Here is a 24,603-nt window from a genome sequence, read left to right as displayed (position 1 = left end):
AAATACTTAAAACTTTCCACCTCTCCTATCACGTCCTCACCTATTGTCACTGAAATCCTCATTTCATAAGCTTTATGCCTCTATAATGTCCACAATCCTGTATTTCTCCTTTACCTTTAAATATTGGCACCACAATACTATTCCTCCATTCATTTGAGATTTTCCCTTTTAATAAGATTTTATTTAAAAGATCCTTCAACCACCTTATGCCAACACCGCCTAATATTTTCCATACTGCTTTATTCTTTATTATTGATGCCACAGCCTCCATACCTCTTTCTCACAAATTAAATCTACCAGCCCCTCATTCCACGAGATATCCGCTAATGTCTCTTTTGGATACTCCTCATTCAGTAATTTTTCAAAATAGTCTATCCACCTTCTTTTAACATCATCATCACACGATAGCACCCTATTATCAATACTTTTTATACACCTTACGTAGTGATAATCTTTAGACCTTTTTTCTCTTACTTTTGCTAGTCTATAGACTTCTTTTCGCCTTCCTTTGTCTTAGCCTATCGTACAACTCATCATACTTTTTAAACTTAGGAAAAAAATTTTAATGATAATAAAAAATTTTTTTATTCGTTTTGTACATTTTTGTGTTAGTTACATTGTTTTATCTTTAAAACTAGTTAAAAATCATATACATTATTGAAAAAAATCCAGAAAATTATAATTATTGTTATATAAATATAATATTTTTTTTTTTAATTAAACCCTGTAAACAGTGTATAAAGACTTACATCTTTTTATGAAATATCGAGTTTAGCTTAACTGTTATTTTAACTAATTAACTGAAAAAAGCTAAATTATTTCAACAGAAAATTAAATTAGTTAAGTTAAAAAGTTTATTAGAAAACTAATTATTTAGTTATGTCGAAAAGTTAAAAAAAAATTAACTTTTTAACGAGTTAATGCCCACTATTGATCAACATCAAAAACAAATACAAATAAACTCTAAAAATATTAAAAATATATTAACATGTTCGAAAAAAAAAATGAATTTATTTACTTTCTTTGAAATAAGATTTCCCTGAATGAATAGGAAATAATATGCACTACCAAACTTCATATATTTATTAATAGTGTTATGAAATGAATTTGTAGCTCACTTAGCATGATTCCTAAGCAAAAAAACATGTAAATGCATGAACTTATAAGCTCTTATGAACATAATTAGTAATGCTGTCAGCAATACTAATTCATGTTAATGGTAAAATAATATTAATAAAATATTAAAATGTAAAATCAACAGCAAAACTTCTTCATTAAAAATAATTTTGCAACAAATTTTATTTAAAAAATATTCATTACACAATAAAATAATGATTGTCTTAATAATTGAAATAATTGAATAAAGGTAATTAGCAAGTCAAAGAAAAAACAAAAAAATTATAATTCTTATATATATATTAATAATAATATATGTATACATATAATATTTACATTAATATCTTAATGTTTTAATCTAATTTTAGTATATGTAACAAGTCATGAACTAAATTTCTGTTACAATACATTACAAAAATAATATAATATACACATAAATATATATTAATTACAATAACTTCAAAATACTACTTGCTTTCTATTTATATAATTGTTTTTAAATTTCCATCAATTTATACTTTTAGAGATCAATAAGCATTACTTTAAACCTCTACAAACAAAATATCAAAGTTTTGAAACGTTTTCAAAAAGAAAAACAAAAAACAAAGTATTAAAAGTATTAACCCGTGAATTTACAACAAGTGAGCTTAGCGTACATAAACTCTTAATAAAATATAATGATATAAAATTAATATTCTTTTCTAACCCTGAACTTGAGACCATTTCTTATAATACTACCATGAAATACAAGACAAGCAAAAAAAACCCTAATAATAAGTTTAAATTTTTAACTACAGTTAATACAAAAATGAGCCGTATTTAACAACAGATCATAAAACAGCATGAAAAATACATATGTATATGATAATAATTATATAACATAAAAACGTATCATAAATTAATAACAAGTTGAAGGCTAATTTATTATTTTTTTTGGCTGAAATGTATCTCTATGGTATTGGAGGAATGTTCGCTTAAAACTCAAACTAATAATTTATGCCAAATTACTGTATTGACTTAATTAATAATAATTATACGTACTTCTGTTACATATTTAATAATTAAATAAGACATAAACCATAAGTAAATGATAAATTAATAACGTGAGAGTTAAAAATTTATTATTAATAATAATTTAAGAATATCTTTCAGTTTACAACAAATTATCACATTAATTTAATTATAATGTGTATGTATTAGAATAAAAGACAAAACAAGTGAATTAAAAATTAGAACATTAAAAAAAATAAATTTTTTTAACATAGTTCATCAATATAGTAATAATTAATTTATCTGAGGTATATGATTAAAATTATACATTTCAAAAAAAAATCATAATAATTAAAATAAAATAAAATAAAATAATAATAATAATAATAATAAATTTATTTAAATAGGCCTATGTACATAATTCAACAATTAATAACAACTCATTATTTTATATCGTAATTTTCTAAATCGAGGAAGACACTTGTTTTACAATCAATCACCTAATTGCTTATAAATAGTAAAAAATATAAACTTTAAAATATTGGGCAATACACAAAATAATGCTATAAAAATAATTTCATAATCTCAGACAGGGTTTCTCGCACAAACTGTGAACTCTTTCTAATATAATGTCAGTCAATTAAAAAATAATAATAATATTCTACTGGTAACATAACATTATTCAGATACCTACATCGATGCTCTGTGTATTTCGTTGTGCGACAGTCTTAAGGATATGCCATAAAAATAGCGAGTGACTGCTAAACAGTTCTAATAATGCTTCTTTATCATAAAAATAGAATGCATCAGAAAAATACCCTGTATTGACCACACCCTCATAAATCAAAAATGGGAATTTAACAGTCCTTTGTTAGCATAAAAATATTCAACTTGGTAACATAAAAATTAAAAAAATTTTCTAGTAAACTTGTATATAACAATACAATTTTATATCCCATATAGTGGGATAATGTTCAGCATCTAAGAAGCTTGTTCAAGTTTAATAGCAGTTTTAGATAAACCAGAAGACACTTGTGGTGATACAGATGTAGACATATTTAATTGCAGCTGCATTGATGAACTATTAGAAGCTGTTGATAAGTCTTGAGGTCCATCTTGCCATTGACTTTGAGAACATGACATACTGAGGTCAGTTGGTTTATATTCATCATCAGAAACTTCAGTTCCAATATCTTGCTTAGCAGGAGTTGGTGTAGGAAGTGTCTGTGGTGAAGATGATGCCATTTGTTGTCGGAGCAATGATATGTTTTTAATACATTTTAATTCACTTGGATTACGAAGAAATCTATAAAAAAAAAAAAATTATATAGAATATAGCAATAATTTGTTGTTGTATAAGGTACGAGTACACAGGACCATCCATACAAATTTCAAGACCCGCAAATAATAATAACTCTTTTAGCATGGCCAACAAAAAAAAAAATTGATGTTTCCACACAAATGCAATTACACTTCCATAAGTCGGTTACCTTTCCCAATTCAAAATGTTAACAAACATAAAGTATCTTACCCTATGTATAATTTATTTAGTACATTATATTGAAGCAAATTTACTTTTATTATTACAATTTATACTGTACAAGTATTTTGTACTTAATTTTATTTAATTAACAATATAATATTGTCAAATTAAAACTCAAACTGTTTGTAGAAATATAAATATTTAAAGAAAACTTAAGAATATTTAAGTGTGTGAACCGAGGAGTCATGAAATCTGAGGCATGGGCCCAGTTTGCTTTGGCCCTTAGGACGGCCCTGAAAGTACATCAGTTATAAAATATGAACAACAACACTTACTGGTAACAATGTCTTTCACCTTGAACTTTTCTCAAAATATTTACTCTGTAATAATAACGTAGGGCTCTTGACATTTTATCATAGTTCATAGACAAATGATTTTTTTGTATTCCCCATAGTTTTGCTAAACCTGGAGGATCTACAATTTTAAATACTCCCATTTCTTGATTTTTCCAAGCTATAAAACTTGTAAAACGTTGTTGAGAATCATTTAACAATTGTTGCAAAAAATCCCACAAGAGACGACCATCTAATAAATAAATGAACAAAATTCAATAAAACTAATAGAATAAAATAATGATAAAACAAAATAGTTATAAAAAATCACACGTGATTTTTAAATTATTTTAAAAACTATTTACTTGTATTTGGTTCAATTGAGTTGGAATCACCAGAAGGAAAAAATATGTTTCCATTAGATTGCTTAGGTGTTGATGGAGAGTATGGTGGTGGTGATGTTGAAGAAGATGGCGTTGTTGGAGTAGGTGGTGGTAAATTAAGTTGACCATTACCATTTGAAGAATCTTCTGGGTCTGAATCAGACTGATTGCTACCACCAGAGCTGGTACCATTATTTGAATATCCTTAATTAATTATACAATCCCAAATTAATATAAAATTGGCTAACTAAAAACTATTTTATAGACTAAATTAATAAGAAAAATATATAGAAAATAGACCTTTCCTTCACAATACACATACTTCAAAGATATCTAGATATATTTATAATATTTTGAAAGTATTTATACTATATAAAGACCATTTAAAAAAACCGCTTTTAGAATTTTTATTGTTTTATAAATGGCACTTTAAGTGCAACAATGAAAATAAACATAAAAATACTTACCGACTGTTGGATTAGTTGGAAATATTGATACGCTGGGTGTAAGGTGATGACCAACAGAAGTTGGTGTTTGTTGATGGTCCATGTGTCGAGGACTGTCCGATTGACTGTCAATAGATGGTGCTGGGCTGAGGACAGCCGGTGATGATGGCTGTGGTGGTAAACACCAAGTAGGGCTAAAAGGAAAGTGTGAAGCTACTGGACTGCTCGGAAGATGACCAGCACTGCTAGCACTGAGGATGTCTCCACCACGCCTTAATAGTTGCAAAACATTATACAACAAATCACCGGCACCTGGGCATCGTTCACCTAAATCTTGTTTAGTCAGCAAACAAAGAGCCTTGCCATTCATTTGAAACAGTTCAGTGTCAAAACGAGGTAGATCAAACTCAAGTTCAGCCCATTGAATGAAAGCAGCTACATCTTCTTTGCTCCATATTCTAGGATCAGTTACTAGAGAAATATTGAAAATAAAATTTAATTACCATGCCGAGTGCATACACAGGTTTTCACCGAAATAAATATGGAATACTCACTCAGGTTAGCTGGCAAGTGGTGTTTGAAATCTAAAGGTGATGGGAAAGGAGTGGGCGGTAAGAGGGTAGGTGACGGTGGGAAGTTGAAAGCGCCTCCATGATGTGGATGATGGTACCGCCAAAAGAGATCTGCAGCAGCCACGGCGTTGCTGTTAAATACAAATGCTGCAGCAGCAGCATTGTTGTTTAATCCAGCAGTTCCGCCGTTAGTAGCACTGCCAGCACCTCCACCACCAGGCCTCGTCAATGAAGACACTTGACCCGGAGTAAAGGGCATTAGTTTCATGACACTTTTAATTTTTAACTGCAAAAAAGTGAACAAATTAATATCAATTGCTAATAGAATGTATATTTAAATCGAGCATTTTTTTGTTTCAATTGGCACAAAATAAAATCATATTTCAATAAAACCATTATTGTTTGGGAAACCGTAAATAGGTACAAAATATAAAAAGAAAACGTATACGAGACAAATAATTGATCTCAAACGCGATTAACAATTTACGTACCCCAAAAACGAGTATAAATTTTTATTTTATTTCGTGTTTACATTTGTTTGATACGATAAGCTAAAACAACAAGAGCAACAGCAGCTCAAGCACTACAACGATTCGTATTAAATTTCGCACCGCCAGCACGTGGAATCGACGTTCCCAGAATAGGAGGCGATAATCATTTTTATTATAATACTAATAAGTAGTGCGTTGGGCGTTGACAATAGAGCGGTAAATGCGTCATTATTAGGCTGCGTTAATGTATAGGGTCATAGAAGACTTTAGAATGTACGAACATTAATGAGCATCATCAAGCAACCGATTAACACTGAACGACTGAAAACAAAATAGGAAACTCGAGAATCATGTGTAATTGAATATATAGATTTTTTTTTTTCTAAATTACATTAATATAAAATTATGCGGATTGATACATTATTCAAGAATTATAAAATATACGTACATTAAAATTCGATGTAATAAAATACAGCGATTTATTCTTCTATTAACAAAATGTGTTTTAACAAACAAATCGATTTTTTAATAGACGATAATTGCACAACTAATATTTTAGAAAAACACAATTTAATTTATAATTTTATGTCAAGTTAAAAGTTTACTATGTCGAACAAGAAACATTGTATTGTACTAGTGATTTCCAAAAATGACATACAAGCTTGAAAGTCACTCTTTCAACAACGAAACCGTAGACTAAAGAGTGTACACATCACATTATTCCTCACGAAACCATGTGTGGTTACAAATACACGTGCACCTCGTGCAATCATTAGAAACGGACAGTTGGTACATGGGTCACTACAGCGGAAGTAGATTAATGAGTAATTTCGCAAAATCCAACGGCACAAAGTTAGAAAAATGATAACGCCAGTGTTGGGCCTTTGTAGTTTTCTACATAAGATCACGTTCGGCTCAAAGGTCGCTTATTCTTTATTATTCCCAAATCGGTAAACCGTTATCGCAGCTATGCGTTTACATACGCAGATAACAACAGCAATCCAAATTGAAAATAATACTTTTACCGCACACATGATATTATTGTTGTTCTAGATCCGGGCGTATCCGGTAGGAAGGCCAAATGAATGGATAGTCCAGCGTACAGTCACAACAACAGTTTATAAGGCGGTCATGACGGTACCGATACAAAAAAAAATTATTACTATTAGGTTATCATTGTAGTACGTGTGAGCGGCGGCAGTGGCACATGATGTATACGGATAAGAAACGGGCGCAACCGGAAATACAATTATAACAATAATAATTTAATTAATCAGACACGTAGTGGTGGGTTGGCTCGTAGTAAAATAAAGTATGATGAAAGTATACATATCTCATTAAACACCAAAACCGACGTTGTTATCAGTGTTCATGATATTCGACGAATTTGTATTGTGCCAAAGGGGTCAATCGCACATTAAGGTTATAGACGAGTTTACGGAAATATCACATTGCCTGCTAAGATATCATATATAAATAATAACAAATATAGATGCTCTTGAATTTTGGCGCATATCAATGGTTTAGTGACCCCCCGATAGCACATATAACGGAGAAAAAAATCTTTATGGGACAATGACAATATTATGATAAATGAGACACCATCGACGTGCTTATCTTTAGCTATGTCCCAAGGACTAAAAAAAACAATGACCCGACGTCGCTTGACGGGCGCACTACTATGTTAATTTGAAAACTGAAACCGAAAGAAATTGGACATAAATATAAGCTTAAATCTTCAGTCCGGTCGAAATTCAACGACCACGAAAACTTGCCGTGACGTCATACCGCAGGCTGCAAATAGTAAACGTGAACTTGTACACCAGTAGACTATTTCCTAGGAAGTTTTTTTGTACTTGGAGTTTTCTTATTACACGTGGGAAAGAAACGCGATAACAATATATACAGACACGCGTAATACAAACATGATGGTGGCAGCTATACGCGGTAGCCGCCGTTGTCGCAACATTATACAGGTATAGTTATTGTACACATTATATACAGGAACAAACGAGTATGGCGACGACTTGGTCGTATCTATAATCGCCACAAGGTGATCTACACACAAAAAACGGAAACTATACACGAGGAACGCGTTTGGACACAATAATATGTTATTTATGTTGAAATTATTAACACTTCCCTCTGATAGTATTTTTTCCTGCCATTTTGACGGATCATCATTATGACAGATTTATAAAACAAAAAAACCATATAATAAAAAAATATTAATATCACACAATGATATGTCAGTAACGACCCGCCGTATGGGTGAAGTGAATAAGATCAAAAATCTTTTTGATTATGACAACGATAACTTAATCAAATTTTTTAATTGTTCTATAGCGGAGGACAGAACAGAGTTCGGTTGACCCAATTATAAAAAAAAAAAAAAGTTTCATATCATTAAACCATTACAGTTAAATATCTACGGACTAATCGAAAATGGTTAGACTATTAGAGTTCACTAATATCCTAATGAAGGCGGATGATTAGTAAACGTTGAAAATCTGGTGGCAGCCACAACACAAGCCTTGATGCACAACAAAATAACGGCTGGTAGAAAGTCTCACTCGAGGCCTCTCTTCGTGTTATGCTGGCTATTAATATCAGCACTCATAATTACCCACGGTAAATTACCGAAATTGAACGTCGTCATGTACAAGTATGTGACGAAAACAACACATCGTTTAATGCGTTTGAATAGGAAAAACAAAAAATACAGAAATTTTAACACCGACCAGCTATAATTATCGTGACACCAAATCGAGTTTTCGCCTTTAAAAACGCCAATGACAAGTTTCTTACACGTTGCTTAAGATCGCCATTGTTTAACATTATCATCCGTTACAGTACTTCCGGTATTTGCACGTTGTATTTGACCCGTCGAGGTCGCGCGGTCTATGCGAACATCCGGCCTACCCGGTTCTTGACAATAAGGTTTTTAGAGTATTTTCTAACAGCGGTGGAAAAATTATTTAAACTTTTTGAGAACACTATATTCATCGAAGCCGCAAAAACATTTGGTGGTCGACAGTGTTCCTGTAGAAAATAACTTAAAAACAACTGTGGATGTTTCCTTCCTCTTTCGACCTCGAAAAAACGTCTAAGCAAATAATAAACACCCGCGGTAAAAAATACTATTCAAAAATATAAATGCTGCTTTTATTATTTCTTACAAAAAAATTCACCGACGACGTCGAAGAATGTTATTCAAAAGTAACTAAATTATCCAGGACATTTATAAATGAATCCATTGGCGTGTAGGTCTATTGTATTTCTAAAAATATTTTACGCTTAAAATTAGATTAGATTACTATCCCTGTCGGTATATCCTTTAGATTACTCGGAAAACATATACTGCGATTTGTTATCAGCGCACCTTACGTCACAAAATCATTCGACTGGATTTTCTAAAAATAATTGTAAGTGATGGTCAAAATTGAGAATTGTTATTAGGTGTTTTGGACGCCTTTCTAATAAAATTCCAAGAAAAATATCATAAGCGCAAAGCGATAATGACTCGTTAAGTACGTAAAACACACGTTTTGATTTGTATGAAATACCAACTTAACACACATGTACCTACATTTAACATAGAAATATTTTTACATAACAATAATGAAAAACGAACAATGACCGTTCAGCGACCGTTTTCCTTTTTAAATATTCAAATAATTGTTCTACTAGGTGCGATGGTAACCAGTCGAACAATACTTGCAATTACCAGTATTGCTAAGTAATTTAAACCATCTTATCGGTATTAGATGATATTAAATACTTAGAAGCGTTAGACTACATTTAATAGCAGTTCGTATTGTTTTACACAGTATTTACAGACAAATAACAATTATTTGTCAAATCAACTTGTTAAATAATTGAACCAGGTCGTTAAATGAGAAATTAGGAAAAATACAATGGTATTCTCAACAGAAAAAAAAATCAATCGTGTTGGATATAATCAAAAAAAAAATGTTATTTAATTGTATTTATTCGATTATTGGCGGCAACGTATTAAGCAGAAAAGTTTTTGGACACGTAACACACAGGCAGGATGGTTTCATACAATTGCAAACCAATGAATTTGTGATAGTAATATTTCGATTGTTAAATAGACGATTAGTAGTTATTTATAACATAAACGGTGAGCAGTAAAGGATACCCAAGTGTGGCGGGTTAATAAACGTTCGCCAGAGCAACTTTTCTATCAAAATGTTTACATACAGATATATATAGAAAAAGGTCATACCAAATAATAACAAAGATTATTTTTTTACGGACGGCCCTACAGTAACTAAAATAGAACGACGTCCGACTATTCGACGAGCACTTCCCGTCTACGTTAGTAGAAGTTACAACCGCTAAACTTACTGCGTAACGTTTCATGAATATATTCTAATAGAAGTACCACGTACTTCCGGTTACACAGGAAACCGGCAAGCGCATTAATATCCTTTCAGCCACGGTACACGCCTTGTCACCGACGTCGTTCTATAATTGCCCTCATTTAGGTGGCCCCTACATATTTAACGAGTCTTCAATGCGAATATTCATGATTTTCTTCGCGACCTTATACCCACCACAAGAGCATCACCACCATTGTTTTAATGAAAGCAATTCAACTAGACGACTTTTTTTACCGGCAAACGAACAAAGTTACAAACGACGTCGTCCAACAAACGTCTGCCGGAAAATAGTATTAAATCGCCCCCTTCGAAACCAACTTGGTATAAGTACAACTGTTGTTGTAACACTACGACAAGAAAAACGAGACGCGACGGCGGTTAACCTTGGAAGGCGACGACTACACACGGCGGTTCTTTGTCTCTTGGGGCCACAATATGTGTTCTAACTACATATACTATAAACTACTGCAGTCTACGTCTCCAGGACCGTACACGAAGAGGAACTTCCGCTCTACGAAAAGAACGAGCGCGCGCACCACCACCACACACCATCGGCGCAACAGGTCATGTTACACCACAGCACTACACTTCATCTCCACCACCACGAGAAACGTGTCGGGTACGCGAGACCAAAACAAGTTTTTGGTCAGTTGTCAGCAAGCGGGAACACCGTAACATACTGAAAAATTAAATAAAAAACATAGATTTCCTATGAGGGATAAATGGAATTGAACACGTAACACACCCTAACGTCTATACGAAACACATGAACATTCAGTGCATTAGCGATTTACATTCCTAGAAAAAATTCCTCTTAGATTTAATTTCCATTAGACAATTTGACCTCTTATTTAACACCGCGTTACTTGATTAGTCATTGAACGAAGCAATATAAATATTGATGACGGAAATGGTGGTCAATGGTAATTGGATAAAATTTATTATCGATCAAAAATAAACCATGAAAATGTCAAAACAATATTACCAATACATAAAGAGAAAAATTGACATGCCTATTATTATGTTGAATTTCCGGATAACCTCGAAGCTGAGGCCCATAACTGAACTCCAAGATTGATTAAAAAGCGGGGCAGACAAAAAAATATTTTAAACAAAAATATGTCATCTTTATAGAGTACACAATGTTAAGATTATTCTTCCCTCTTTTCTTACGCGTCCCCGGGGGGCGGTGGGGGTGTCGTCCCTTTTGTGCCGCCTGTAGAAGCAGGTGTTCCGTGTACGTCGTGGGGTGCGGTTGCGGCGACTTAAGAACCGGCAGATACCGGAGGGGAAAAAAGAAAGGAAAAATATAAATATAATAATGTATATATCTATACGTTTCTGTATATCTGTATAAATCCCTGTCCGTTTGCTTACCCGCCTACCGATGATCGAGAGCGGGGAGCCCAGACGGTACGAAGACCGTGGGAACGGGACCGTTTCCTTTTTCTCCCCCGCCACATTCCACCGACGGCAGCTTCCCAAAAAAAACAATATATGTTCTTTGTTGTCCGTCTACTTCACGCCTCCTACTACCGCTCATCTAACACAAATATTCTCGCGTTATAAGCTTTTACATAAACTCAAAAAAAAAAAAAAATCGACAGCACCAACGTTTATCGGAAATGGCAATACCTAACAATTAGGATACGTAATTATACCTGAGCAAATTTAAAAAATAATACGGGAAATGAACTAAATTATCACAGGAACACAGACGGCTCTTTAAAAATTAAGAAAATAAAGAATTGTATCGAAAACATTGAAGCAAACCACCGATTTTTAATTGATTAATTTTTCTTGCGATTATTATATTATTCGCCGTCTAGTTATATGAATGTTTTATGAGATATTATTTTTCTAAAAGTCTGCAAACAAACGACTTGGAAGTCCGTCCGGAATCCGGTCGTCGCTGTTATACGTTCACATGCGAGTCAAATAGTTATGTTGTGTGTAGTCAAGGTCAACAGGACAATAGGAATGAAAAAGGGCGGCGGTGGCGGAAAAGAACGCATCTCGTCGTCGTCTCGGGAGTCCCGGACATGGTTACCCTCTTCCTCGCCCATCAACGCCATCATCGTCATCATCGTTTTAAGCGTAGCAGTCGACACCGCCCGCCACTACCGCCTCCGCGAACCACCACTCCATCTACGGCTGAATCGTTATGATCGCGGAACAGGAAATACGAGCACTGCCGCCGCCGTAACCATCGTCTCATGTGACGTGCGTGACCAATAGGCAGTGCGGCCAACCCTTTTATATTGTCTTGAAATTGTAAATTATTTTCTCAAAAATTTTATCGAGTGAATTTAATATGTAAATATACTCAAAAAAATTACAAAAAAAAAAAAAAAGTTATTATAAATATCCTCCATTCAGGTCCATTTTGATATTAACTACAAAAAATATTAACGAGAGCGGGTGTCCGGGTAAACACCTGTCGCTTCTTTACTATCCCATATAGACCAAGGGTAAGGTGTCGCGTATTACGGTGGTGCAGATTCCTTTTGTCACTGTTTACAATGAACTGTATAACGGGCGAGCCGCAGGCCTACTGTTCAAATATCGTCTACTTCCAAAGGGTCTTAAAAAGCAAAAAAAATTGAGAGTGAAACTGAGTAGGTAAAAAAACGTTGATCCTAAAGACGACACACCGTTATGTATAATATATGTCCATTGTGGCGTTATGTAAGGTGACCGACTAGCTAACTCATAACGAGAGCTGCATACAATGTCCGCGTTATGCAATGATAGGATACCTACGCAACACAGACTACCTTTATCAAATAGCACGAAAAGATATCTTCGGCTATAAAATCAAAATCGAAATTGGTTGAACAAAATATAGAGAATAAATTTGTCGAGTACAAGTAGAAAAAGGTTATCTTAATACTATTGTGACAAACACTTGAAATCTTACCTCAATTGCGTGTCGCTAAAAAATTCAAGTGGCGTTTCGTCAAGAGTAGGTTGTGTTGTCCGGATGATGCATTTACGCGTACACACTTGAAACACACGGAAACGCACTCGAATATTTCTGCGCTATCGGTCGCGACGTTCGCACAAAGACCGGCGACGGACTACTTATATGCAACAATTATTAAAAAAAAAAAAAAATTAATATTTTTAAACGACAGTGCAGACGATAATAATCAAGACACTGTTAAGATTGCGTTATTGGAGACAGTTTAGCGGACTGGTCAAATAAAATTTCAAACGTACAAATTAAAAAAGCTAAAAAAAAAAAAAAATGGATATTTATTTCCTCGTCGGACGACAGAAGTGCACTACATGCTCCACCGGCAACCTGACGGCAACAAAATGAAATAGTGGCTGATAAATTGTATGGGCGTCGCGTGATACGATCGCCGTCCGAGCGCGCTCAGTGCTGCCCGAGCCTGATACTGTATGTAGTTCCATAATTATTGTACTGTCACATAAAAATAACAAAAAGAGTAGTGGCTTAGGTACAAGACCTACAGTCATTCAAACATAGTTATTTCCTCCCACAGCCAACCGATTTATTTTTTCACTTTTAATATAACAATAACAACTATGGTGCTGTTATTTAGTTTATGATAATCATTTTACTATGTAAACGATTAATGTTTTTGACGATCACAATGCAATTATTATCGTATTTTCATTTACGGTACTGTAACTCAAATTTCTGTCTTATACCTAAGAAGTACTAGAAACCTATGAATGCTTGTTGAAGCCACCTCTCTTATGTTCACTAATTCTCATACTGTGTATGCGTTATAATTTCTATTCATACACTAATTATGCCATTTCAATGAGTATATTTTATCGACAACTGTAATTAAAAACATTTATTAATATGACGAAAGCCTAAACAGGACAAGCTTTAGGTGCGAATCGGTGTGCCTTGTGTCCTCGACCCATTCTTGCGAGTCAGGTTTTTCGCGGTTCTATTGTACATGTTACAAGTATGGTGTTGGTACTAATTCAAAACTTGGACAATTAATTATTCACTATCAGTAAAATTATATGAAGCCGTAGATCCAAATAAATAATTAGGTGTACGAATTGGTAAGTGTGCGGAAGTACATTGTGCTACGACCGATGGCCTAGTTATTGTACTTGGTTATGAAAAGTTATTTATTTACTTATTCGCAACACATAACATTGTACGTTGTTTTTTAATCGAAGCGAGCAAATACAGCTCATACTGCACAATAAAAACGGGACCAGACAGATTAAATAGTTTTTTTTTAAGAAGCAGACGATGCACACGGAATTGGAACGGAGTGGCATGCACGTAACTTCTACACTTGCAACACATAATATTGTAATTTATAACACTAAACAACTACACACACTTATAATATTGTACATGTACACGTTTTTATTTGTTGGAATTGTCTAAGTTCAACAACGACACAAACGGAAACACATTTTAAAGGTCATAACGTGTGGTCACAGAATAACAATATTAGTGTCAATTCCACTCGTCCGGCCCTTTAACAAGAGATGCATATTATTACACGACATTCCAAACGTTCTAGTGAAATGTGAACCCAATTAGAAAATCGATAACAATTAATGTATTGCGTTTAGAACACTATCACTATCGTTATTGATATTTATTGCCCATATTGCTCGGAAATGGTTTCGAGAAAATAACAGAATTTAATTGTTATTGTTATTTTATGTCGTCTGGATAAAACTGATTAGACGGGTACAATCGTAACACATAATATGTACCAAACGGTTGTATAATTATAAATACAACGATTATCTGAATTAAGGGACTAGTGTTGCACACGAAATACAATAATAATGTCAATTGTTTTCGCTAGTGAAAAATCAATCATTTCTTTCCTCATCCGCATGAAAACAAGTCGGAGTCCTTGGACCACCGCAGTTTTCTGTCACGGTTTAACGATTCTCCCGGTTTCAAAACGATTTCCTAGGCACACTGCAGTTGTCTGTTCGAACGACGTATTCTAACTACTACTACTACTCTTACTACTGCTATTATTACTCTTGTCCTTTTCAACTGTTGTAATAATCAAACGATCGTCTATCTAATCTATTCGAACTCTGTCTATTCGTCAATACTAATCAATATGTATCATCTTCATTACGACCCGAGTATTACTGAACGCGTGTAACGATAATTGTGTTTTACACGTTCTCGTCCGTGTAAACGCGTTGAAATCTGACGTTAATTGTTGACAATCAGTTGTTTGACACACTCCGAATTGTTATCAATTTCGAATTTCTGAAATGATAAACACTTGACGTGTACGGGTATTGGACGTATTCGTGTGACGTCGGGTATATATTACATACACCCGACATCGCACGTCACACGTTAAATTCGCCGGATACAATCGCCGCCGCCGCCTCGAATAGGAAACCCAGCCCAGATTTGACGCTCACGCATTCTTTACACTCGACGTGGTGGTAATATTTGCACGCTGGTCAACGTCATCCGGTTTCGGAAACTTTGCGAGATCTCCTTCGGATAATCCTCTTCACTCGTTCGCCACTACTTATTTACGGCACATTCGTGTGTACTCGTAAATTTAGTCAATAAACCAGCCGCTAATGGGTTTTAACGGGAAATTAACTCGCTGTTCTGTAACTATAATGCTAATGCCCATTGTTGCAATACGAAACGTTCCATTGCCGCGTCCAAGCCCAGGGGACGTGTAATTTTTACTTTTGTTGACGGACGGCGTTTGCATTACATCAACACATTAACGTTGAAATATTACGTCGTTAAATAAATTCGATTTTGACTTGGTAAAAACTCATTAACGCTCAGCCTTGGACACGCGAATTGGACTAAACACAATAGCTATTCCGTTTGTGATATTAGAATTGTAAATAATATTCCAAGAGGAACTCGAAGTTTTGTTTCCACCGCGCGTATCACATGTTTTTCCGGCCGGCGTTGTGTTTCCACACGCTCGCACAACGGCTCAAGGTATTCGTTTTTACACAACAATATCGTAATATTATTTTTAGCGATATTATTATCATCTCTGCAATTACGCGTGTCTCAAACGCGTTGCGTGATATTTGCATAAATAACATATTACAATATTATTATGTTTACTTCCGGGCGTAAAATCGCCACAACAATTCGCACAATACAAATAGTGTACTGCCACTGGACCTGCGTTCACGTAACGCGCGCGTATTGCCTTAACGGTGCTGTGCATTACAACCAAGTAAAATGCCCGTAATATGATAAGGATAGTCGGCGTAAGACTTGTAAACGGCGGTCGAGATTGATTACGCGCCGGGGTACGTTGTTTTTCATGAATACTAAGTGCGAGGAAAACGACAGTTACGACCAACCAATGAATTCTACTTTATTGGAAACCGGTTGTCGAGAGATTTAAACCTAAAAGAGTACCCCCGTGAATACACCTGGCACCTGTACGCCGGTTTCCTCTTTGTCCCAATGGCAGCGGCGTCGATAGATATTACCGAGGGAAACGATGTTTCCTTGAAATACAAATTCAAATTGGCATGCGCACTAACGCCGTACCCGATTTAATATAATTCAACATCTGAGCAACAACGTGTCAATACACTCCAATCGTGTATTATTACGTTTGAAATTCAGATTGCCAGTGGACAGTCCGAAACAAAAAACAATTCTCAACTATTTTTTTTCCTCGGCGGCAATCTGAATAATTTATGACGATGGTGTAGTACTACTGTCGACCGGTTACATGCAACAACGATGCCGCGCTTCAAAACGCATTGGCGTCACGTCGGTTTCCGTTTCGATATCGCCAAGTAATCACGACCAGACGATAAGACCTCCTGGCGTTCCGTACGGCCACAACACGAACCGTATCATAGTATTGTGCGCCGCGAACAACGTTGTGGTACACACCGTACAGACGTCTATAAATGCACCGTAAACGAATACCACTTGTTATCTCGTTGGACTGCGCAATAGCAATTAAATAATTTGCCCGCGTACGATTACCACCTCAATGACCGTGTGAGAATTACCGTTTTGGTAGCCAATGGAAACACCATCTCAGTGTTGCGACATCGGCATATGACAATTAGCCACCCCGAGTATTTTACTTAACAGTTGCTAGAGATCCAAATCTACACTCTTCCGACAGCTCATCAAAGAACTAGAATATATTTGATAAAAGGTAGATCCCATTGAGAATAGATAACTACCGGGCAAACACCAAGTTATTTAACCAACTTTAATGTCTAACGAGAACCTTAAAATGGGCAACTTCAAACCTGCTAATCGAGACAGTGAAACGTCAAGAGGACTACGGTAGAGGATATTAGGACTTGAAGTAAATTGCGTTGTTTCGCCAACGTAAGATCAATTTCAGCAGATTTAATGAACAATAAAGATCTCTTTAATTGTGTGTTGTCTATACTTATGCATCATACTTGTGTCACGTACGATCATATTCAATTATAGTAATTTTACAGGTTTTTTTATTAAAAATTTTTAGTGCAATGAAAATCATATCCCAGATGACGATAGATCGTATTTTAAACAAAATTCTCTGTTGAAATTTGCACTTGATTATTATGTTCTTCAAACATTGTTACGAGAAGAAAATTGACGTATTTTATTTCAGAATTTTTTAGGGCGACAATAAGCTAAATTTAATACATTTCTGTAGTCGCATACTGTCAAATTAAATGAACAAATTGACTTAATCGAACCTAAATGTACTCGCGGTTATTCAAATACGCGTAAAGACTTGAGTTTTACGTTGTAAAAAGTAAATTCTGTATACATATTTTGACTTGAACGAAATTTTTATCACTGTTTTTATTCGGAAATTTAGTTGCTTTTAATTAATAGTAACAAATTTAGTATCGCAAACTCATAACAGGTGCAATACTGATAAATAATGGCTAAAGCATCAACAGCTAATAACACATTGTGAGTTTTTTTTTTATAAGCGAGTTTAATGACCTTATATTATTATTGTTATCGTATATTTTTTGATTTTTGAAATTGGAAACGCGCCGAAATGACATGAACGTCCATGAGAGATGTACGCCACATGTTGGCGACTCGAGTTCTTTTAGAGACAAAAAAGTTGCCGACCGAGGGAAACAATAATGTATACATTTGCAAAATGAATGGAAACAATAAACATGTATATAGCGACGAGTAGGTCACAGATGTATTGTAATGAAAATGTGATATGTACATCTGAAAAAGTACGGAAACCGACTTGGAAATTTCAATTACAATACAGGTGTCGGTTGTAAAGAGTAGAACACAAAAATTGAACGGAGGCACGTTTCCGTTAAAAAAAACCATAGATACACACGCGCGCTTAAACATATCAACCTAGTTTCAATAACAAATACATACAAATATACCAATTCTTGTGCACGTGTAGCCAATCATACGAATATCGTCATGATGTTTTTGAAATCTCCAACTTGGTATATTGCTAAAAGTTTATCTATTTTTGCCATCTTCGTGTTAATCTACGTACTTTCCACACAGTCGCAGTTTATCGATAAATTTTTAATTTAAAACAATAAATTTTCAAAAAAAACATTTCCTTAAATATTCTATTCTGCCGAAAGTTCGATGGCGATTGAATAATACGCTGTACAGCATTGCACGCACACAAAACGTGCATATTTTAAGTTCATCAATAGCTTTTCGACCAAATTTTAATAATTCGAATGATACTAGTTTGCATTTTATTATTCCACAGATTCCTATAAAATTTGAACAGTAACCACAGTACACCGTAGCACAATAATTATAGTTGAATGTTAAAATAATATTTTACCGGAGAAAAATTATGCAAAGAGTAAATGGTAAAGGCGAAATCATTCGTATAAATCACTGTATTTACTAAGTACACTAAAAATACAAATTACTGAAGACTTGCTCCCAACTCTGGTGACACAAAAGTCTTCTATAGACAAATTTTAACTCCCTAAATCATTTTCACGTAAAAACCACGTCGAAGAGGTAGGGAAAAGTTATCGTGATAAAAAAAAAGACGTTTGGTCAGCTTAAATATACCAGTTAAGTTCTTTTTGATAGTTTTCCCTATTTCGACTATTGAATACAAAATAAATCTGGTTCTCATTAAGAAAAAAGCTAAATTTAAACCCAATTTTAATATATGCATGGTTAAAAATTATACAAAGAGAAAAACGATGAAATAATAAATTAAAATTATATTATGTCTTTTGCACGTTATTAATATTGCCCACGTTAGTAATATTATTAACATTTGATTATTTATTTTTTTATTTTTAATTCAGCCTTCACTGGTATTTTTAGAACAGTAAAAGGAAATCGAGAATTATTGAAAAACACTTTCGACGTAGACAATTTCAAGTCGTATTGGTTTTTACAAATTACCTAAGAAACAGCAAAAGATAACTCCAATTAGGTTTTGATATAAATGTTGAGGGCTATATTGCGGCGTTTAACAAGTAGAGTTATATATTGCGGTGAATGGAGTATAAATTTTCTTTTGTTCTTTAAAAGCACCGAATCTGTTTATAACGACATTGAATAAAATGATTAATAAACTAATTAGCTAACGCCTCTTAAGTGTGTGGACGGGTATCCATTTACAATTTGCTATTGACCTGACTTGGATAGTATCGTGCGATTTTTAAGTAAATTGCCAAATGTCTCTCGAGCATGTTCGCAATTACTGCAAGACTTTCCCTAAGCTCTAATTGCTGAACTGTTTGTTTTATTTACTAGCGAAATTTCAAATAAACGCAGTAATAATTGATCACTACTACAACATATTGTAACATTAAAAATCCATTAGTTAAATAAACAGATATCATTATAGTTGAAAATAAATTTAAATATCAGCAATTTAGGTACTATTATACTAGTTTCACACGTCTTCACAAAAAATAATATGAACAATATTTTTTGTTATTGTATTCCGGGGCAAATATTTCAAAGACTAAGCCTGAAACGAATAACATAAAATACAATATTACGGACCATTGTGGAGAAGAGTGCAGAGGGATTCAGGTACAATGATTACTATATGGTCGCGGTGGAAACAGTGTCTATGGTTAGGATCCGTCATCAACCGTAGTCACCTCCACCCTCGCACAATACATTATTTTCCAAACCGTTATCGAATTTATACGCGGGACAGTCACAAAAGAACAATAATGGATCACTTTTAAGATTCTTATCGAAAGAAAAGAACCGTGTGCGGATAAAAAAAATCTTGCTGCCGTCCATTTGTGAGTCCCTTTCGCGTTGTACACGTATATACATACACGATAGTATTTATGTACACATTTATACATTGTATGCATTTTTATTTATTATATATAAAATAATACATATATATATTGATGCGTAGGTGTTTGATACGTTGTCGAAAATTCCTGTTTTTACCGTCTCTTTCTTTCTTATCATACGTACACACTATTATGTTTGTATATTATGGTTAGCAATTTCGCACTGACACATTGCCAATGTTTTTTCGCAGAATTTCAATTGGGAGCACAAACCGCCGACGATGACATTTACAAACTGTGATGTAGCGTATGAAGTGTCAAGCAGAAAATAATGTGAGCAGGTGGATTTTTGTGTCATTCACAGACACTTCTTCCTTTTGACCGTCTTTTATACAAACATTATACAAGTTCATAAAACAGAAATGGTAAATATAAGTGTTGCTCGCATCCGATACGCCCTGACAAATCCAAGTCGTTTTACACTACCAAAACATTACACGGCTTTTACTTTTTGCTGTTATTTTTTAAATAATAATTTATTATATTGGTTCATAAACTAGTGGGAAATGTTGAAAATGCTCATGAGGCCTGTACATTCAAATAGCATGTATTATAAGAATAATTCATTTCGATTAATATTACTTTGTGTAAGAAAGTTGGTAAAATTGATTTGTATGTGCCGTACAAAATTTTAATTTAAAAATTCAAATTATGATAAAAATAACCTTTTACTGCTCCACGTGCAGGTTTTTCGCTTGAATCGATTTTAGTGAAAATAATCAATTTTCACATAATACATTGGTTTTGGTTGTTTGTCTATTAGTCACTTTTGTAGATATTAAGAATATGTTTTTATTCAACAACTATTAGAATTATTATTCTGCGTTACCCGTTGATCGTCATAGGTCTTTTATAAAGACTTGGTTAACTATGTAAAATATCGATAATCTGCGATATGTATGACCTAATACTGGGCGATGGGCTAATCACACGAAAAACGAAATGTTTAAAATTGTAAATTTGTATTATCCAGGTAAATTGCGTTAATTTAAAAAAAAAGAAAAATTTTGTGACTGAAGAATTGCGTTCCCGTTTTTTTCTCTTTAATCTGCCAAAAACTAGCCCGTGTTTCCAATTAAGGTTTTTTATTATATTTTTTTACACGTTAATAAAAATATTTCCGTGTTATGAGTTTTTAGCTAACTTGTTTTTTCTCACCAACGTCGACTAATATTATTTACGATCTCAACGTTGCCCTTACAGAAATATAATAATAGAATACAAAACGCATAAAATATTATTGAAACCGTTTTTTTCTTGTCATTATTTTTTTCTACTGTGGGTGGGTATTCATACACATAAATCGTAAGGGGGTTTAGTCGCTAAACTCAAAGAAATAAAGGTAAATCACCGTTGGTACGTTTGTGCAGTAGAATCTTTCACAGCATTGAAATCAGGTGCGCACGGTAAAGGAAGTATTTGGACGTGTCCTGTAAGATTCCTAAACATTTTCCTGTGTTTTTAATAAAAAAAATGTTGGATTACTAAAAAAAAAGTGTGAATATACTACAGATTAAGTTTCCCGAAGAAGCTAATGTTTTTTTTTCTAATCGTTATTTCTCGACACACTGGTAACCATAGTTATGAATAAGGTTAATTAAAAATTGTCTGATTAAATATTAAATTGATAATGCGTTACTAAATTATCATAAAATGTTTTCTTAATTAAAAAAAAAAGGCAATCGACGTTTTTTTTTTTGCATTGGCATTTTTTACATGAATGCAGTATTTGCTAAAGAGCGCGATTTTATCTAAACAAAAGAAAACTAAACAAATTCCGCATCGAAAAAAATGATACAACTGTTAGCTAAACAATCATTAGATTTAGTGAACATAATATATTTTATGTAATTTATTTATACTTTAATAATTATTTTTATAATATTGTATTTGTCGATCATTCACTGCTTTGCACTGGACTAGTTTTAGTTCTATACTTGTTTTGTTTTTTAGTAGGGACATAACTTACGACAAATTTTGATCGATTGTTGTTAATAGTTTTTCCTGGTATATAAAAAACTACCTAGTGTAATCATTTTGTTGAATGACATGTAATTTAAATAATCTCGATATTGACCCAATTTCATAGACAGTATTAAAAAATGCGTAATTTTTAAATGTTTTTCATCATTAAAATACTCGGCAATTAATATTTTTTTTTTGTGTACACTGCACGTGGAAGTTAAAAGTTTATAAAAGAGCCTACCAGAGTCATTGTGCGCCTGTTATTATAAATAGTAATGATTTATTAGAACATTTATTTTATTTTCCCATGTACTATATTGTAGTATTTATCGCGAGTTTTCACCAAAAATATTTAAATAACAACACGTGCCACTCTAGCAATTTTTATTCCTATACAGTCTAGTTTGCTGTACAATTAAATACTATTGGATTTCATCATACATGTTGTTAATATTCAAATTTCCCTGTAGCAGTTTATAGGAAATTAAAATATTTACAGTATCTTGGTATTTCCATTTTAATTAAATCAAATGGGTGAATGCGATTGATCATGGAAATTTCCCGTAAAACAAATACAATTTTAAGAAGCTCTTGGTAAAACCGCCAATTTTTAAATGTGAATATTATTTGTAAACTCAAAAAATAACAAGGAAGGACGTTACGCTATTGAAAAACACACACACACACACAATTTTGTTATTGTCGTAGGATAACATTATTGTCACGAGGATAGATTCGCCGAAGAGAAAAATTAATTTAAAGAATCGTAGATTGGGCTGTGCAAACTACCTCTTTATTTGATTGTAGAGCCTGTTTCATTGATATATCGCATTCCTTTAGCGTGTCAGATAAATTTAATTATATTATTTTTTTTTCTCTGAATCATCAGTAACAAGTTGACTTACACTAAAAGTGTCTCAATAAATAAGATCTTTTATTTATCTTTTGATTCATTCAATGTAAACATCGGGAGCGACCGAGTCATATTTCCGGTGTTGACATTTTTTTCTTTTATTAACATATTACTTTTTTTTTCAGAAAACAGAAGTCATTAGAGTTAATTCTATCGAGAAATCGCACAAAAAGGAAAATTAAATTCCAGGAAAGCAATTAAGCGAATAACGATTGACAATAACTACAATAGACCACACATAAAACAACCGATTGACTTAATTCTTCGAAATGATTAATAAATTTAATATTTACAATTTCGTTTGTTTGTTTTCTAGATAGATTTTCATACATTTTACATTTCAAGTACCATTTAATCCTTCTATTTGCTCTTTATGCGTACAACACTTGTTTTTCAATACTTAAAATGTTATATCAACAAATATTAATAATTCGTGGTTAATTGTTTGTATTGGCTCAAACAGTACACATTATGTAATCCATTTTCCAAATTTAGCCTTTTTATTTGTAATCAACAATTCAACGCGCCTTTAGTACCACTGTAGTCTCTATATCCCTTGCATTGCGAATACGACTCGGATAGTATGTATACATATATTTTTAGATTAATCGCGTAGAGAGAAATGCGAAATCGCTTATTTTGCTTCTCGTGGAAGAGAACTCTTGCTGGTATTGTTAAATTAGATGTCATTAACACGTACTGGTGTTTTTCTCAGAAATGCTTAGTTTAAAATATGTAACTAAGATATTGTAAAACATTTCGTCTACGCTGGCAGTCTTTCGAAATCGCGATATGACAGTAAATTCGCTCTAATCAACTGACAAAAAATATAAAATCCAACTACGTTAACGACAATAAACGAACATACGGCCAATAAACACTCTAAATGGACATTGGCTGTACACGATTGTGTCAATAGAATAATTATCAACTTTTATATAATTGGTACAAAAAAATATCGATCTTAAAAAAGTATGGAAAGAACAACATCTGCCTAGATATCACTTTTTTTAACGTCGTTTTCCAGACATAATTAAATCAATTAATCAGCTTATCGGTCATAAGAATTTTTTTTTTTTTTACGATCTATAGGTTGTTGTGCATTTAAAAACTATCGAGATTAATTTATGTTATTATTGATTTTTGTAAGTTACCGACATTTAATGTTTATTGTTTTTCATATTGAGAATTTAATAATATCATTTCCTGA

At 33.3% G+C, this 24,603-nt stretch overlaps 1 protein-coding gene and 1 long non-coding RNA gene across 5 annotated transcripts; one reads left to right on the top strand and one right to left on the bottom strand.

Annotated features, from left to right (window-relative positions):
- Window positions 1–1,398: 1,398 nt before the first annotated feature.
- Window positions 1,399–13,549, bottom strand: LOC126896287 (ets DNA-binding protein pokkuri). Of its 2 annotated transcripts, none has more exons than XM_050668935.1 (6): window positions 13,140–13,549; window positions 5,305–5,608; window positions 4,772–5,221; window positions 4,287–4,508; window positions 3,925–4,174; window positions 1,399–3,412 (listed from the first exon to the last, which is right to left on the bottom strand). In XM_050668935.1, exons 2-6 carry the CDS (start codon window positions 5,588–5,590, stop codon window positions 3,088–3,090), a joined length of 1,533 nt encoding a protein of 510 aa, XP_050524892.1. In that variant the 5' UTR covers window positions 5,591–5,608; window positions 13,140–13,549; the 3' UTR covers window positions 1,399–3,087. The 2 variants fall into 2 exon arrangements, with proteins under 2 accessions (XP_050524892.1, XP_050524893.1); XM_050668936.1 differs by lacking the exon at window positions 13,140–13,549 and adding an exon at window positions 6,262–6,806.
- A 3,250-nt stretch (window positions 13,550–16,799) lies between these two features.
- LOC126896290 (uncharacterized) lies at window positions 16,800–23,773 on the top strand. 3 transcript variants are annotated; one of them, XR_007701820.1, is made up of 3 exons: window positions 16,800–17,555; window positions 20,707–20,880; window positions 23,519–23,773. It is a non-coding gene; the product is annotated as an uncharacterized LOC126896290 (long non-coding RNA). The 3 variants fall into 3 exon arrangements; XR_007701818.1 differs by having other exon boundaries at window positions 16,800–20,455; XR_007701819.1 differs by having other exon boundaries at window positions 16,804–20,234.
- The last annotated feature ends 830 nt before the right edge of the window (window positions 23,774–24,603 follow it).

Source organism: Daktulosphaira vitifoliae, unplaced genomic scaffold (assembly GCF_025091365.1).
Source record: "Daktulosphaira vitifoliae isolate Bord-2020 unplaced genomic scaffold, ASM2509136v1 Scaffold_1, whole genome shotgun sequence".
NCBI lineage: Eukaryota > Metazoa > Arthropoda > Insecta > Hemiptera > Phylloxeridae > Daktulosphaira > Daktulosphaira vitifoliae.
This window is presented reverse-complemented; position numbering and strand designations above follow the sequence as displayed.